Source organism: Mobula hypostoma, chromosome 4, assembly GCF_963921235.1.
Source record: "Mobula hypostoma chromosome 4, sMobHyp1.1, whole genome shotgun sequence".
Classification (NCBI taxonomy): domain Eukaryota; kingdom Metazoa; phylum Chordata; class Chondrichthyes; order Myliobatiformes; family Myliobatidae; genus Mobula; species Mobula hypostoma.
Genome location: NC_086100.1, coordinates 117,048,529 through 117,066,772, shown reverse-complemented (window position 1 = coordinate 117,066,772; position 18,244 = coordinate 117,048,529). Strand labels below are relative to the sequence as shown.

The following is an 18,244-nucleotide window of genomic DNA, read 5'->3' as shown; positions in this document are numbered from 1 at the left end:
CATGTTTTTTGATGAGTAGAGTACGGCACATAGTTTCGATCTCCTTTATTAAGGAGAGAATGTGATGAAGGTGCTAAAATTATGGAATATTTGGAAGAACCTGCATGTGACACAGGCAATCACATTTTAAAGGAATCTTTGTAATGGGCATGAGTACACTCTGTATAGATAGGAAATGTGAAAGTTTTCTCCTAATAATGGGATTTGAGAATAGAAATATTATCAAGGAAATACAGTTACAGGTAGGTAGGCCAGATGGAGAAAAAAACTCTTCTTTCACAAACTCATTGTCTTATTACATACAAAGCTGTTTCTTTTTTTCACTTTTTTGATTCAAGATAGTATATGAACATCATTATTATTCTGCCCATTCAGTTTTAGCCATGTCTGAGTGTGTGCCACACCATTTGGAAAACTACTATTTTTTACATTCTTATTTCCTTGATGTAATCCAATTCCCATTCTGCACAGCTTATGGAATATGTTTTCAGAGATTGATTTTTTAGATTAATACGCCACTTCATTTTTTACATTTTTGAGATTTATTTGTGGTCACAACTTCACTAAGATTTATGGTACAATTTATATTTTACAATCTTATAAATGTGCCACTGTTGTGAAAGAAAAAATCACTTAAAGTGATTGAGGACCTTGTTCCAGACTGCTGAATAAGAAATGTATTTGAGAGAATCTTTCCAGTATTCTATTGGCAGCTGTGATTTTCTCCCAGGTAGATAACTCATTGATGATGAAACTCAAATACCATATTGATGCTTTGTAGGAAAGAGAAAAAAAACATAGACAATGGCTGTTACTTGACATTTAACTGCAATTTTCAATTGTTATCTGTTTGCATCATCATGCATTTTGACCTCTTTGTACATATTATTGTTAATGTTTGGAATTAATTCTTGTTCAATGTGTTTGTATTTTCACCCCCACAGTTATTATGACAGTCAGTCATCATTTATTTGAGATTTTAAATTAGAAGTTCTACCCAGCAGAATTGAATACAGTTACATAAGTATTTGGCGACAAATTGAAACTTTATTGGACTTGCAGCATACAAATTGCTGATTTTAAAGAAGAATTGAAGAAACAGTATAGAGACGAGAATGGGCTATTTAAACCTGAGCCTGTTCCGTCATTCTGTGAGATAACAAATTTCTGTATCTAATCTCTATACACTAGGCTTGCTTCCAAAACCTTTAAAGCAAATGGCTCACAGAGCAACACACATCAAAGTTGCTGGTAAACGCAGCAGGCCAGGCAGCATCTATTGGAAGCGTTTCAGTCGACGTTTCAGGCCGAGACCCTTCGTCAGGACTAACTGAAGGAAGAGTTAGTAAGAGATTAGTAAGAGAGTTAGTAAGCTCACAGAGCTTTTGGCTAGTGATGAAGATATTAGTTCAACTATCAGCTTCTGAGGGAGCTAGAAGAGAGGGGTTCTGGGCAAGGCAGACAAGGCTGAGGATGTCAAGGGAGAGAGGAAAAACATCTCAAGGCTTCACACCCTTTCTTCTCGTGGATACAGGATTCTATATTCTTACCCCTAACTTTTCAAAGAGCAATGTGCCTGAATGTAATGCTTCCACAGGCAGTGACAGAGATCTATCACTCTTTGCTATTAGAATTCCAGCCAAAGATCCAGAGCTGGACATTATTATCTGTTGATATAAAGTTAATGTTACCCAGGACCTAGCAGGGTGGTAATTCTATGCCAATTGTGCAGCTCACCCTGAAACAGTATTGTTATTATTGTTTATTTTTTTCTCAGCTCAAGCTGGTAAAACCTGAGGTACAGGCATAGCCAAGCATGCTCATTTCTCAAGTAAGACCACAAGACCGTAAGATATCAGAGCAGAAGTAGGCCATTTGACCCATCAAGTCTGCTCCACCATTCAATCATGGGCTGATCCAATTCTTCCAGTCATTCCCATTCCCCTGCTCTCACCCCATACCCTTTGACGCCCTGGCTAATCAAGAACCTATCTACCTCTTCCTTAAATGCACCTAATAACTTGGCCTCCACAGCCACTCGTATCAACAAATTCCACAGATTTATCACCTTCTGACTAAATTTCTCCTCATCTCTGTTCTAAATAGACGTCCTTCAATCCTGAAGTCGTGCCCTCTTGTCCTAGACTCCCCTACCATGGGAAATAACTTTGGCATTTCTAATCTGTTCAGGCCTTTTAACATTCAGAATGTTTCAGTGAGAGCCCCCTCATTCTCCTGAACTCCACTCTGAGAGCTGCCAGACGTTCCTCATACGGTAACCCTTTCATTCAAATGCAAGGAACTTTTCAATTATTCTAGGGCTGTTTATTATTGGGGCTTTCTGAAGATTTACATAGATATTGCTGCGCAGCCCTAATTGGTTAATATTATTGTGTAGTTACTTAGCCCAGATATTACTATTGGGACAATGTGTACCCTGTTCATATTCCATAGTCCTTCAATTTCCTCTTTTAATTGAGAATATTTCTGGTGTTTCTCACATTGATTTCTGTAAGTTATGTGTGTTTGGAATGGTTATATCTAATAAGTAATTTGTTCTTACTTGTTATTCTGCAATATTCTATCCAGATAGTTATTATGAATTGTCATATCTGTAACATTAGATCAGTGAAAATATAATTTGTGTGACTCTGACCTTAAACCTGGAGCAGGCTTGTATCTATGGGTAAGGTATGGTTTCTTTTATGAATATGTATCTTAAAGCAAGATTTTGGTGAATAATGTTTGCTACTTGATTGTGCTTGTGTAAGTAATCAGATTGAGTTAAACTGCTGCAGAATTCTGTAATGGTTTCTCTTGGCATTTTCTGCATTTATTCTTGAATTTGTTGGTCTTTTATTATGTATTTTGATCTTCTTTTTTGTGTTAACCACCTGGTTCTGTATATTGCCACAAGGAACCCTTGTGTTTCTGGGAAAAGGTCTCCAATTCTGAACCAGGCATTTGACGCTTCTTTGTTGACATCTAGTCTGCTCAGATCGTGGACATGTCTTCCACGGAGGGTCTTGCTCTTCCATTGGTTAACTTTTTCTTCTATTCTAGTGGCATTTGTGTTGTGGTTTTCTGGAGATTTAGTGTAGATAAATATTGCTGCATCGCCCTAATTGCTTCATGCTATTGTGCAGTGATTATTATTATCTTGAAACATATTTTAAAAATTTATGGGAGCATTTGCATCAGTTTGGATTTCCATAACTCAAGTAATTTGTAATGCAAGAAAACCTTGTACGTATGGACTTGAATTAGTGGAAGATTTTTCATTATTAAGTTGGAATGTGAGAAAGGGAGCTTGGTGGAGCACTTCAATCAAAAATTAATTTACAAGTTTGTATCTTCTGTATTAAATCATCCCTCACATTCTCTGTTCTGTGGTAATAGTTACTTAGAGCAATAAGCCTGTTTTTTATTTATGATTGTTCTATCATGCTAATGTTTACTGAAATGTGGTTAAAATAACACACCAGCCTTTTCTAACTGGTTGTCTGAAAAAAATTGTGATAGATTAATTAATATTATTTATGGTCAATTGGCTATTATTCAGTATATAAATTTCTTCAAAACATTGTTTATATTTCCTATTAAAAGTTTTCTTTACCAAAGAAAATTAAACATTTTATTAGTAGAACATGGAACATTTTATTAGCACGGCAACATGTCATTAACCTGTTTGTTATAATTATATCACTCTTAGTCCATCAGAGTAATTCTAAACATAGATCCCTGCCTTTAAAATCCATTTTCACGAGAATTCTAAAGTGATAAGTACCGGATTCTGCACAGAACAAAAACATACATTGAGCACATCTAGTCGTTAGTCAACACATACAGGGAATATACAATACAATACATATACACAATACTCAAGTATTGCTTTATAACTTTATGTCTGCCGTGTTGAGTTATTCTAAACTCTCTCTACTCTTCAACATTTGCTTTGAGCTGTGAAAATAGGTCAACAATTTTGCTTTACTTATGATTGTTCTATTTGTGTGTCTAGACTATGGTAGCCGTTAGGCTTAGGAGCCTCCAATAACTTACCATCTCATCCTTTCCTCATCTAACCCAGTCCAAAATATAAATCTACATGAAATGCAATACAAGATTGTACCATGGTTAGAAATTTACTCAAGCCGAACTGTCTCCTACTGTTACTGCCATGTACACTGCATTAATTAATACAAGCAAAATGTTTACCCTTATGTAACACCTCACACAGTCCATGTATATACTCATATGATTTGTGAATGGACATAATTTTAATTAAGGAAACAGAGAACTTGGTTTGCACAGAGAAAATCCTGGAAGTAGCAATGGGATAGTGGCCAGATAACCTGAACTGTTAAGAGTCCCTATTATCTTGAACTTAGCCTGTTGCCTGGTTTTTTTGTCCACAACTCCTGCAAGCCCACATTTACTTTCCCAGGATGCATTTGACTGGATAAACTTCCCCTTCCACACTCAATGACTATCTAATGAGGCTCAGGATATGAGTAGATCTCAGTAGGGCCTCTCAAGGCCCAAACCTCAGAACACCCATACAATTGTTGACAGCTAGCCAGCTATCAAAAGCATCAGGAATCCTCCTAACAATTGTGTTATATGTCTTCTAGTTGGAGAAATTATAATTAGATTAAGTTGAATTTAAATAAAAGTACCTTAAAATGCTCAAAATAAAACATTGAAGTAAGGCAATAAGTGAGGCAATTATCTGCACTTGTCGTTTCCACAAGGTCAGTGATGTCTGCCAGCTGGATGAGGTTACCATTCCCATGCTGGTGTAAAATGAAGGACTAGGCATAAAATGTATCCAGACTCCTTCTTCATTGAGATACTAACCTGCTGTAGGGCATGATAATGAGTCTTTCAATAAGGCTCATTATTGTTGTGGTATTTAACTTTCACAATGTCTCAATCTTCTGAGCTTTACACTGCCTATTCAGAAGTCTGAGACTTCCTGAAGTTCTATTGCCAGCCATAAGGTTAATGTGATACAGTCCCTTCTCAGTTATTGTTAACCATGACAGAATTATGATCTAAAATAGAACAGTTTACCTCTCCCCAATATGTCAGTTTTAATGGTCAGCTAAGATTGTTTGCCTATACTAATTATTGCTCATTATACAATATTGGTGATACGGATTTTATTCCTAGGTTTTTGAAAGGGTATGAGGGCTGCTGTTAATATTTTCTGAAGTATTTTAAAACCGCATCATATATTACTTCAACGTCCTTGTTTGTGCCAAGGAATTCAGGCTAGTTTCACTTTACTGTACCCTTTGTTTTTTATCCCCTTCATTCTTGCTTAGGATGAAGTCTGCCCTAAACCTGAGAGTGAAGCCTTCCAGCGATGCGTTTGGGCAACCGCAGTGAACGTCAAAGACAAGTACATCTACGTGACACAGCCAAAACTGAACAGGGTGCTGATTGTTGACATTCAGTCCCAGAAAGCAGTGCAGGTCTTTACACCTTTTATTTATTGTTCTGATGATTAATTGGAAGTTGCAGTGATTAAAAGCCATTTTTTAAGCTTCAAAGCATAGAAAAGTGCTTGCAGTGCTAACTTGAAAGTACCTTGTTTGCATGAAAATTAGGTGTCTCTTTTTCTCTATTGATTACAATGTAGTTGCATTGATTTTGATTCCCATTTACTTAGTAATATGTAAGGTGTACTTGGAATGTCTAGTGAGTGTAACATTTGAGCCCACCAGATTTGGGGGAGGGGTTTGCTTATTCATAGGAACCATTTTTAGAAAACAAAAACAGAGAAATTTGTAAAGTTGGTTTCTGATATAATTAATTGTCTATTCACAATATCCTGTTGCTTGGGTTATAATGAATTTCAACCTTTTACATTTGTTACTCCATTTAAAGATACTTGATATGAATAAATGGTACAGATATTATCAGTGCATTATATATCCACTGTATTTTCTTTTGCTACAGTGGCCAATGCATACAATTTTATTACTATGACCTACATTGTAGTAAGAATATTCGCGCTTAGAGAAACATAGTTTGATTAGGGATGGTCAGCATGGCTTTGTGAGGATCCAGTCACACATCTCAAGCCTAATTAAATTCTTTGAGGATGTGATAAAGCAGATTGATGAAGGCATAGCAGTACACGTGTTGTACGTGGATTTTAGTGTAGCATTGGAGAAGGTTCCCCAAGTTAATTCCCCATGCACATTCAGAAAGTCAGGAGGGATGGGATTCAGGGAAATTTGGCTGTGTGGATAAGGAGTTGTCTTGCCATAGATGACAGAGTGTGGTAGTAAATGGAGAGTATTCTGCCTGGAGATTGGAGACCATGGTGTTCTATGAGGATCTGTTCTGCTTTTTGTGATTTTTTAATATATATATGTCTTGGATGAAGGTGGTTCAGTAACTGCAGATGACACGGAGGTTGATGGACAGTGTGGAGGGTTGTCATAAGTTGCAATGTGACATTGACAGAATGCAGAGCTGAGCTGAGAGGTGGTAGATGGAATTTAACCCAGAAAGTGTGAGGTGATTCACTTTGGAAGATTACATTTGAAGGCAGAGTACAGAGTTAATGGTTGATGTCAGCATGAAGCCAGTGAGCTAAAGGATCTGCTTCCAATAACTGTCTCAAAATCTTGAATTAGAGAAATCTCAAGGCATCTTTAAACATATATTTTATACAGGAAATACAATACATGTATTCAGTTCACACTTTTCTCTACATTTATTGTACCGTCAACTGAATACATTCGATTATAATGCATCAACCCTACTGTAAGCAACACACCAATGCGGTGTCTGAGAAGCCGGACACAGGGCCCAGCCCCTCTGCGTCCAGTGAGGCAGGACTCTAGACTATAGCATATTTCTTTCAAAGTCCTTGTTATGACTACACCAACATGAGTTTATCCCTCAATATATACTCCCGCACCCTAGAACATGTCATATATTAATGACTTGGATGAGGGAATTACTCATTGGAATTTAGAAGATTGAGGGGGGATCTGATTGAAACGTATAAAATCCTAAAGGGATTGGACAGGCTAGATGCAGGAAGATTGTTCCCGATGTTGGGGAAGTCCAGAACGAGGAGTCACAGTTTGAGGATAAAGGGGAAGCCTTTTAGGACTGAGATGAGGAAAAACTTCTTCACACAGAGAGTGGTGAATCTGTGGAATTCTCTACCACAGGAAACTGTTGAGGCCAGTTCATTGGCTATATTTAAGAGGGAGTTAGATATGGCCTTTGTGGCTAAAGGGATCAGGGGGTATGGAGGGAAGGCTGGTACAGGGTTCTGAGTTGGATGATCAGCCATGATCATACTGAATGGCGGTGCAGGCTCGAAGGGCCGAATGGCCTACTCCTGCACCTATTTTCTATGTTTCTATGTTTCTATGCACTTAAGAAATTTTTACTTTGGGCAAACCAAAATGCATCATTCCTCAAGTTGATCTTCCAGCAGTAGTTGATGTTTGTCTCAGGGAACAGCTGGAAGATCATGGTGTCCTCTGTTACAAAGCTGATAGGGACAAACCTTGACAAAAACTCTAGCGTTCCTTTCCAAGCTTTACTTACCATAGCCATCTCAAAGTCAGTGTGCATTGTGAATGAGACTACTGCAGTGTAAATCAGATCTAATGTGGAGATCCCCTTTTATTATGCAACCAAGTGTACTATTTTGTGCATTCTGATGATGAAGCATTCTGGAAAATCATATTGAGAGTGTGCTGCTTGAGAGGATGGTTTTGTCTATGGCCTCAGGATTTGAATGAAAATAAAAATGATATATGCATACAGTTTTATGCATATGAAAAATAAAATGCATCTGTGCCGCTTTAACACCCTGAAAAATGCATTTGAATCGTCAAGCATGTGCAGTTGAACCTGGTGTCAGCAGAGGCCATGTCATGAATGGTTGGTTCCACTAGTAGCTGGTCTGTGCCTTTAACAGGGAGCTACATTCCAGCATGAGCATTCTGATGATGATGCTGGTGGGTTCCTGTAACCAAAGAGGATCAGAGATTAGGGAGGAATGCTGCAAAACAGGACAGAGTAGGCAGTAAGGTTTTCAGGCACAGAAATAGAGGGCGGCGTGGAGATAAAAAGATGATTCATGGGGTTATATTCAAAGATTCAAATTCAAAGTACACATATTATCAAAATATGCATGTATTATACAACGCTGAGATTTGTCTTCTGCACAGACAGCCATGAAAACAAAGAGAACCATGGAACCCTTACAAAGAAAAACATCAACCACCCCCCGCCCCCACTTCGCGTGCAAGAGTAAAAAAAATAAATCATGCAAATGGCAACAATGAAAAAGTGAAAATCAAAAGAGTCCAGGCATACTCAGTTCAGTTCTGTGTTCATTATCTGCAGGCTGCCTCATTTCAAACTTGCCCAAAAGAGCAATAAACAAAGAATATATAACAAGGAATTAAGTCCTTTATCCCAATTCAATGATGCTAACTGTGCTAATCCCAGTTGCCCATAACCCTGACCCTTTCATCCCTCAGCTTTCTTCTCTTCAGGGTCAACAGTCCTAGCCTATGCAATCTCTCTGCACAATTAAGGTCTTCCAGTCCAGGCAACGTTCCTGTAAATCTTTTCTGCACTTTCTCTAACATTATCACATTGCTCACCACAAGGATGGTGACCAGAAATGTACATAATACATTTAAGTCTGGTCTAAGCAACAATTTGCAGCTGGAATATGAATTCCTAACTCTTGTACACAATGCATCACTTTGCACTTGCCTGAGGTAAATTCCATCAGCCATTCACTTGCCCACTTTCTCAGCTGATTGAGATCCTGTTACCACCTGAGACACCTTTCTTCAACGTGCGCCATACCACTCTCTTTTGGTGTTATCTGTAAACTGACTAAGCATGCCGTATGTATTGGAGGCATCTCATTTCACAGGGTGTCAGGAGGCCCAACAAACATACGGCAGTTGGAGTAAGTAAGTTTGGAGGTCAGTGTAACAGGGCCAGGATTCAGGGTCAGTCATGAGTTAAAAAGTATTTCTGTGTATCAGCATGGGGCTAAGTGTCATGAATTTCTGCAACAGTTCCAATGAGCAATTAAAGCCTCTTAAAGGAGAGATGTTGCATGCCTGCAAATCGGGTTAGAAATCTTTCCAAAGAGCTAAACAGCTTGCTTGGAGCAACGACTGGTCAATAGGAAGGGTAGACACAACAATTTTGCCTGACTCTAGGAGCACTATTGTTCAACCAGTGTTGGGATTTCTATGTGCAGGGCTCAGATGCCCTCTGGACATACTTTAAGACTGAGTGAGAAGAGGAAATTTCTGAGGTCATTTCATCTTCGAGTGCTATCTCACATCAAGGGTACCAGGAGTATTATCTGTTACTTGCCTGCATCAGACTCACATCGCTGACATAGCAAGCATCTCCAACAATCTGTACATGGACTTACCTTTCATGTGCCCCATTGCCCCTTGCCCAATTCTCAACATTCCAAGTCTCACTTACATTTCACTGGGGCAAGTGGTTGAACTCAGTCATCAGCTTCTTCATGAAGAGGAGTTTCCTAACACAGTTCTCCTCCCTGTTGTGTACAAAGGAGACTGTCTCCTTACAATCTGCTGCTTTAAACTGCCAATGGCAGAGTCTTCCCACCTTCACTCTTCTCCCTCTTGCAGCAGGTTGTTGCCCTCTGCACAGCTTCCCTTCAATTTCCATGTCATGTTGCAAATCGAACACCCAAATCTAGGAGTAGAAGAATTGCCTTGAATCTTGTACTAAACATAGACTCAGCTTACTTTACTAATGTAGACAATCAAAACCATTGAAGTTAAACTCCAGCCTTTCTTCAACTGCATCATGAATAACTAAGTAACACTGGACAACAATGTTTTTGAAAATGTTCCTTCCTCAACATTTTTTTTTTGGTGCATGATAGACCGCTTGAAGCTGAACATAAATTTAATTTCAGACAACTTGTATCACAGGAATTTGGAGAAACAAGAAATTAACTTTTATTGAATATAATGTATTTAATTGTATAATAGTGCTGACACTTTGCAATAGTTCAACTAAGCTAAAAATGTTTTGCTGATGATTTTCATTTGTGTTCAGTGTCTGAGGCTTCTTGCTTAAGTGTCCAACATTAAACAGCCAGCACTGATGGATTCCATTTGCCCTGACACTGTTTCTCCATGACTGCAATGTCCTGGTGAAACCTTCCACTATGCTCATCTCTAACAGCACCAAGATTTGCAGGGAAGAAGTCTAAATTGGAATGAGAAAATGAATCTTTATTGAATGTTGCACTTCTTGAAGCATGGTATCAACCAGCTGTGTGTAGTTTGGTGCTCTGTAGTTACCAAGAAAATTTTCAACAACATCCTTGAATGCCTTCCATACAATTTTCTCCAGTCCCACTGGAGGAAATTATGAATTGAAGTAACAAGTATAGGCTTTTTTTAAAATGGTGCGTGATAGGGAGATTTCATTTTGCTTTTCATGATCAGTTGCCCAATATCCATAAGATACACCCAAAAGTACTCAGGAAGCAAAATCTTTGTTATGAAGTGTTAATTAATGATCACTTTAAATGATACAGATGTTTTGAGTGCTGAAGTTAAGGGAAGGCAGAATCTTTTTTGCTACTAAACACTAAACTGCAAGTTGAAAAAAATGGCATAAACTTCCTTGCATTGGTAGCAATCATCCCTACAGACATGAAAGGCAGTGAAAATTTTACTATGGATATACCCACAGGCTTCTCACAAGTTCTCTGCAAATCAGTGCCCTCAGCATCCAAAGTCAGCTTCTGGAAAGACAAATTTCACAGCCTGATAATTGCTTTCTCACTGTGGAACATTGCTATTTTTTTTTAAAGTCAGTCCTCAATCTGCCCTTGCATCTCTACGAGCTCCAATTTATAATTAGCCTTTTGTGTAGCACATTGTCAAACCAAACAACTCTCACTTACCAACCTTGAAATCTTTTCAGAAAATTCAACAGAAGACATGTTCAGATTCAGCAGTAAACCTTCTTTCAAGGTGGGCAATATAGAAAAACGCGTACGATCCATTATAACAAATTGCCTATAACCATATCAAGCTAATAGGTCAATAATTTCTTGGTTCTAATTCACTGCTCTTTTTGAATATTGGTCCATTATCCTCCTGCCAGACCCTTGGAAGAATCCTTCAATCTAATGAGCTGTTTAATAAGCAGCCCACTTAACATACCTGCCAGCGCTTGGATCATTGTTGGGTGAATGCACATCAAACTTGTCTAATTTGATATCCTGAATTTTAATAGGAAGCATCTATTTTGGCATTTATAACTTTTGTGTAAACTGAGCTTAGCATTAAACAAGAATGAAATGGGTCTATTGCAACAAATTAGCAATTTAAAACCTTCGCAGTATTAAATTTGAATCAACTCTAATAAATTGTTTAATAGCCTTCAGCATCCCCTTTCCAGTTTAGCTCCTAAAATGTCTAAAAGGAAGAATTGTTCTTCTCTAACATTATCTATTTCTCCATTTCTGTTCCACTGTATGATTAGTTTCCATTGTTGAAGGGCACTTCTTGTGACTATGGCACATAGCACATTCTCCTATGATTACTTTCAATTTGATTTGGTCAGTATTATTAACAACTTCTCTAAATTATCAAGCTCTGTGGCTATTTATGCTTGGATAGATTCTGCCTTCCAATTATTTTATTAAGTAAGATAACCACACAGTAACAGGGCCTTCCAGCCCATGAGTCCATGTGACCGAATTACAAGCATGTAACCAATTAATTTACTAACCCATATGGCTTTGGAATGTGGGAGGAAACCAGAGGACCCATGGGAAATGCTCATGGTCACGGAAGAACAAATCTACCCCTTACAAGCATTGGTGGGAATAAACCCAGGTTGTGTGTGCAGTAATAGTGTTACACTAACCATTGTGCTACTGTGCTGACCATGATTGGTTTATCCTTATATTCCTGTTTAATCTGCTCTGGATTTTCCAAGGTTTAAATGTGAAGCCTTGAGATGTGAGCTGGCTGGCTGTGGTGGACCGAAGTTAAATTAAAAGATCTGTTCATCATCCAGCGGTGGTTAGCAATTAGCAGATACTTTATAAACAGAATATCATTTGGAAAGAAAGAAACACAACAGAAAAAGTGGTTCAGCTGTAGCTATGGAAAAGTTAAAGATAGCATTAGGTCAAAGGAAAAGGAATATAATGTGATGAAAACAAAAGACAGCAATGAGAAATTCCAGAGTTCTGTAAAAGATCAGGCTATTGAGCAAAATGGGAAAAGGAAAGCTAGTGAGAAACATAAAAACAAATGGTAAACTTATGCAAACCCCTCATCGTATTTGTGTACAAACCTAGCTCATTAGCAAACTCTGCTAGCAGCCACATGACTCAGCAGTGAGAAGGACACGTTTCATATGTAATATATGTCAAGGTCAGTATGATTTGGGTTTAACCAAACAGGAAAGTTAGGATGTTCTGGTTAAACAACATTAATTGTAGTGAATGCTGTGTAAATACTGCCCCATACACAGTCATCATTTGCCAAGAAATGACAGATCATACACCAGCATAAAATGATTTTAAAAAAAGGATATTTATCAATATATCAACTTTACCAAACAGTGAAGAGGAAAAAGAAAAGAAAAATTAAAATGCCCATTACAGTTATACAAGTCCAATGTGCACATAAACGTTGGAGCTCATTTCTGGAGTAGTGGGATGTATTGCTTTACTCACATGCTGAACCCATGTTCTGTGTGAAATACACCAGCCACGGTTTGAACTTCCTGTCAAGAACCATCTCAAACAAACTGGCTAACTCAGGAGTACTGGCACTACCTCCTTAGAACCATTCATTTTCACACAGCACTTCTTACAACGGGGTTTCTCCTTTGAGCAACATTCTGCAAACATCTTCCTTTGTATCTTGCTCCGCAGCTCCCGCTGCAAGATTACTGTCCTTCAGAAACCTGATCCCGCCCAGCTCTTGAATCTTCCACGGCATCCCACTGGGCAGAAGGTTACGACACGTACCAAGACAATCCTGATTGGCTGAAACAACATCACAATCAAAATCAGATTGAATATCATCAGCATATGTTTTGAAATTTGTTAACTTTGCAGCAGCAGTACAATGAAATACATAATAAATAAATATAGAGAAAAAACTGAGTTACATTAAGTATATATATGTCTTTTAAATAGTTAAGTTAAAATAAATAGTGTAAAATAATAGAATTATAAAAGTAGTGAGGTAGTGTTTGTGGGTTCAATGTCCATTTACAAATCGGATGGCAGAGGGGGAGAAGCTTCGCCTGAATCACTGAATGTGTGCCTTTAGGCTTCTGTACCTCCTTTCAAATGGTAACAGTGTGAAGAGGGTATGTCATGGGTGGTGGGATCCTTAAAGATGGACACCGCCTTCCTCAGGCGCTGCTCTTTGAAGGTGTCTTAGATACTCTGCAAGCTGGTACCCATGTAATTTCACAAGTTTCTGCAACCTACTCTGCAACATTGCTCCTTATCCTTAGCCCAAACCACAGCACTCTCACTAGCAGGACACACTGCTTTTGCAGAGAACTGCTAAAATAAAAGTAACTCATGGCATAGCAGTAGAAATCTTAAGTAGGACATTACACTTGTATATATGTAAAAATAAAAGAAATATATAGAAAATGGTCCATTTCAGATTGAAGCAAGAGAACTTCTTTTGGGGAAAAAGGAAATGCAGAGATTTTAAACAAATATGTTTTACCTATCTTCATGGATGGAGGAGGACATCTTCAAGAAATAGTGAGGACTAGGGATCTAGATAGAATGAGTGAGCAGGGCAAAGAAAGAAACATTTGTAAAAATCTGGAAATGAAGAATTTGAAGGGGCTTGAGCGGTATTTACTCAAATCCTAGGCTTCTGAAAGAGTTGGCCACGGAGAAGGTGGATGCATAGATTGTCATCTTTCAAATGCCCATAGATTCCCAAACAGTTACTGCAGATGTGAAATTCACAAGAACATTCAACTATTTAAAAAAAAAGGGAGGAAGGAAATAGGGAACTGTAGACCAGTTAACCTGGTGTCAATTGGAAGAAAAATGGCAACAATTTGCTTGAAAAAATAACAGTATAATCTGACAATACCACTTTGAAATATATGAAAGGGAAATTACTTTTGGCCAATCTATTGGAATTTCGTGAGGTTGTAAGCAGCAGGGTAGGTAAGGGTTCATGGGGTTTACTTGGGAATTTCAGTAAACCTTTAATATTGGTGATATTCAAGAGATTATTAAGCAAGATTAGTGTGCTTGGTAAGGGTGTATTATAGGGTGTCAGCTGAGGATTATTCAATGGGCAGAGTTTAGGAATAAGTAATAGACATTTATATTATATTTTGTGTACAGCTTTAAATATGGTTGACCTATTATTGCATCCACATTAAACATGCTGCATGTAGTTGGTAGAGACATAGAACACAACAGCACAGAAACCCAATCATCTGCCTAGTCCCATTGACCTTAACCCAGACCATAGGCCTGCATACCCCTCCCATCCATGTACCTATCCAGAGTTAAAAAATTCACATGGACTAAGATGTTAACTGTCCTGTGCTATCATCAGTGGGATCATCAGTTGATCTGCCACCTGTCTTCAGGAGTTTCGGTCTGCTTATGATCAAGACTCCCTCGAGGTGGTGGGCCAGCAGTGCTAAAGCACCACCTCCCACTGGTGAGCTTAAAAACTTGGCATCTGCCTCTATCAGATTTGTTGGTTACTTCCATCCAACAGATAGTCTGCTGTTCAGGTGTCTATGCAACTACTGAAGGGTTTGTAAGATATGTATACACTGTCCGACTATCTGCCCCTCTGGAGATACTTGGTCCACACCCATACTGATCCTTTCTCTGCTGCCTCAGCTACAGCCCTGCTGGTTGACTTGATCTCTCTTCTAGTGAAGTCAAGGTCACGCAGCCACTTCTGGAGAGTGAACGCAATAAACCCATGGCAACCTACTTCGAATGGATAGCATGAGACCTTCCACCCTCTGTCTCTGCACTCTGATCTTAATTCTGCATACTTGGCTAACTTGCGCCTGTGAGCTTTATCGATGTTGTCTTCCCAGGGGACTGTGAGTTCACCAATAGCCACTTCTCTACTGGTGTCAGACCATATGATTATATCTGGACGCAATGTCGTGAAAGCTATTTGCTCCGGGAAACTGCCTTTCCCATCCAGGTCGGCCTTGACACACCGATCATTGGCTGAAGAAAGTATGCTTGATCGTGAGCTTGCGCTGTACACCCTTGACTTGGAGCCTTCTTTCACAAATGATATGCGATGTTCTGTGCAACATGGGGCATGAGATAAGTTGTGCTGCAGTACTCTCTGCTCAACCACTCCTGTTACAACTTTGAGAACGTTGTTATGTCTCCAAGTGTACATGCCGCTGGAAAGATTGACTCTGCATGCACTCAAAATATGTTGAAGTTTTCCCTTCTCGCCAGAAGCAGCACACCTGTCTGTCTTATCTTCATACCAGGTGCTGAGGTTGGCAGGTGTTGGGAGCAGATCATACGCTGCTCTGCATAGAAAAGAAATGCGGAGCGGTTCCATCTGCCACAGAACATTCCAAGATAGATGTCATTGTTTAACACTTTCCCACCGGGTCCAAGCCCCTTGTTTGGCCAGGCCAGCTGTTTTAGTTAACCTCTTCTCCTCTTCTACCTCTCGTACTTCTTGTGTTACAAGCTCACAGAACTCCTCACCTGTAGAAGATGACCACCACTTGTGGGTTGTCCATCCAAGTCCCTGGCGGCCTAGCTGGATAGCCCCAACCGTCTCCTTGTGCTTCAATCTAGACTCTGCCTCAACAACTGCTACATAGGCTGACCACTTCCTGCCTGATCTCACATCCGGCTGGGTGCTCTTGATGACAGGGTCTTTTGAGTCTCAAAGCATCAAGAATGATCTCACCTTGGCTACCTTGACCTCCTCAACAAGGGATTGCACTGGGATGGTAAGCTTTGTCTGGCTACTGTGGATTGCAACATTGATGAGGCTGCTCATTACTCCAAGCCACTTCTTCACATACTTGCTGATCTTCCGTTCCATTGCCTCAACATGGGACATTGCCACTTCATAGACAGTTAGTAGCCACATTATCCGTGGCATCAGTCCGTACTGCAAGCACCGCAACTTCAACTTGCCAGGCAAGCCACACTTGTCAACAGACATCAGGCCTCTGCTGATCTGTTCTCCTGTCTCTTGAACCCTCTTGGTGTCTCTTAGCTCCTCTGTGTACCATCGTCCGAGGCTCTTAACTGGTTGGTCCTGAATGGATGGAATCTCCTCTCCACAAAGGGTGAAATGAAAGTCAACCAGCTTTCCTTTCCTAAGAACAAGGCTCCTTGACTTCTTGGTCTTGAACTTCATTCTTCCCCACTCCATTAGCTCCTCGAGTCTAAATAGTACATTTTCCACTGCCTCCGTGCTGGAACCCAAAAGGGTAAGATCGTCCATGAACGCTCATATTGGTGGTAACTCCCCTCCGCCATCAAGTGCGACACCTGGTCCCACTGATTCTGCAGCCCTCACAATGACCTCCATGGCTAACACAAAAAGGATGGGTGAAATTGCACATCCCACTGGGATTCCAACGTCCAAGCTCTGCCACCTGGTTGTAAACTGCTGAGTGGAAAACCTCATCTAGAAATCGTTGTAGTACTGCATAACAAAGTTCCTCACCTTAGCAAGAATCCATAGGAATTCCATCGCAAACTCAATCAGGACATGGGGAACAGAACCATACGCATTTGCCAGATCAAGCCAAACTACAGCCAGATTTCCTCTCAACCTTTTTGACTCCTGGATGGTATGCCATATCATACTAGAATGTTCAGAGCATCCTGGGAAACCTGGTACTCCTGCCTTCTACACAGATGTATTTACTAATCCATTCTCTATCTCAAATGAAGATATTCTTTCTGCCAGCATTCCAAACATAATCTCCCCCCTCTACATTCAGGAGTGAAATTGGTCGGAACTGATTCAATGCAGTAGAATTCTCTTCTTTCCGGATGTATACTCCTTCAGCCTCACTCCATGACAAAGCAACAACACCTTGTCTCCACACCACCTTTAACAACCTCCACAAGTATTTCCTCAGCTGTTCACACTTCTTGAACACCTTATACGGCACTCCATTAAGTTCTGGCACTGAGCCTGACCTTGCCTTTCTGATGAACCGTTTGACTTGTGCCAGTTTGGGTTCTGACAGATCGAACTTCACTCCTGTCTTGGTAGGCTTCACAAGCCCTGAAATGTCAAGCAAAGGAGCCTCCTGCTGTTCATTAGAGTAAGTGCTTGCCAGGTGATCCTCAAGTTCTTGTTGAGAGATGATAAGCTGCCCACTCTTACTTTGTTCAAACAGTTTCTTTGTGAACTCTTGAGGGTTCTCAAAGAACAACTTTCTTGCCTTCTCTCTCTTTCTCTTTTTACGTTGTAACTCTGCATGACGGAGTGATGCTAACTTTATTCAAAAATGCTCTCGGAGATCAGCAAGCCCTGGCTTGTCGCCCTCACTTGCTACCTTCCACTTCTGTCTCAATAATCTAAGCTCTCTCCTCAACCTACTAATCTCCTTCTGGCGCCTGTTTGGTTGCTGTGTAGGCTTTGCCTTCTTCAACTCAACCAAACCAAACCTGTACTTTCCAACATCGTAAATCATATCGCCCATCACTTCCAACTTTCTCTTTGACGTTCCCCTGAGAGTGTTCTCCAACATCATACTGATATCCTCATCAAATACACGCCAAGCCTTCTCATCTGCCATTGCTGGCCACTTGAACTTCCTCTTCTTCTCTCCCTCCACACCACCACCATCATGCGAGGGATCTACCTGGGTACTGTGGTCTGAAACATGACCTGGGTTATCTCTCGTCTGACCTGGAGTATGATGACTCTCTGCAGAGCGAATCGCTGTGACTTGTGAATCAGTGGTTTTCAGATTTGAAATTGACCCCATTTTTACAACTTGCACCTGAAGCTCATTGCAGACTCTCGCCACCCTCAAAGTGAAGGAGTTTCTCCTTATGTTTCCCTTAAGCATTTCGCCTTTCCCCCTTATCCCATGACCTTTAGTTCTAGTCTCACCCAATCTCAGTGGGAAAAAAGCCTGCTTGCATGTACCCTGTCTATACCCCTCATAATTGTGTATACCTTTATCAGAT

The 18,244-nt window shown here is 39.9% G+C and overlaps 1 protein-coding gene across 2 annotated transcripts in view; it reads left to right on the top strand.

Moving 5' to 3' along the window:
* Positions 1-18,244, top strand: part of fstl5 (follistatin-like 5) — a 792,341-nt gene that overhangs the window by 707,707 nt on the left and 66,390 nt on the right. For both annotated transcript variants that reach the window (XM_063045029.1, XM_063045028.1), the window contains one exon: positions 5,328-5,477. In XM_063045029.1, the coding sequence (XP_062901099.1) occupies positions 5,328-5,477 (150 nt within the window). The remainder of the gene's footprint in view (positions 1-5,327; positions 5,478-18,244) is intronic.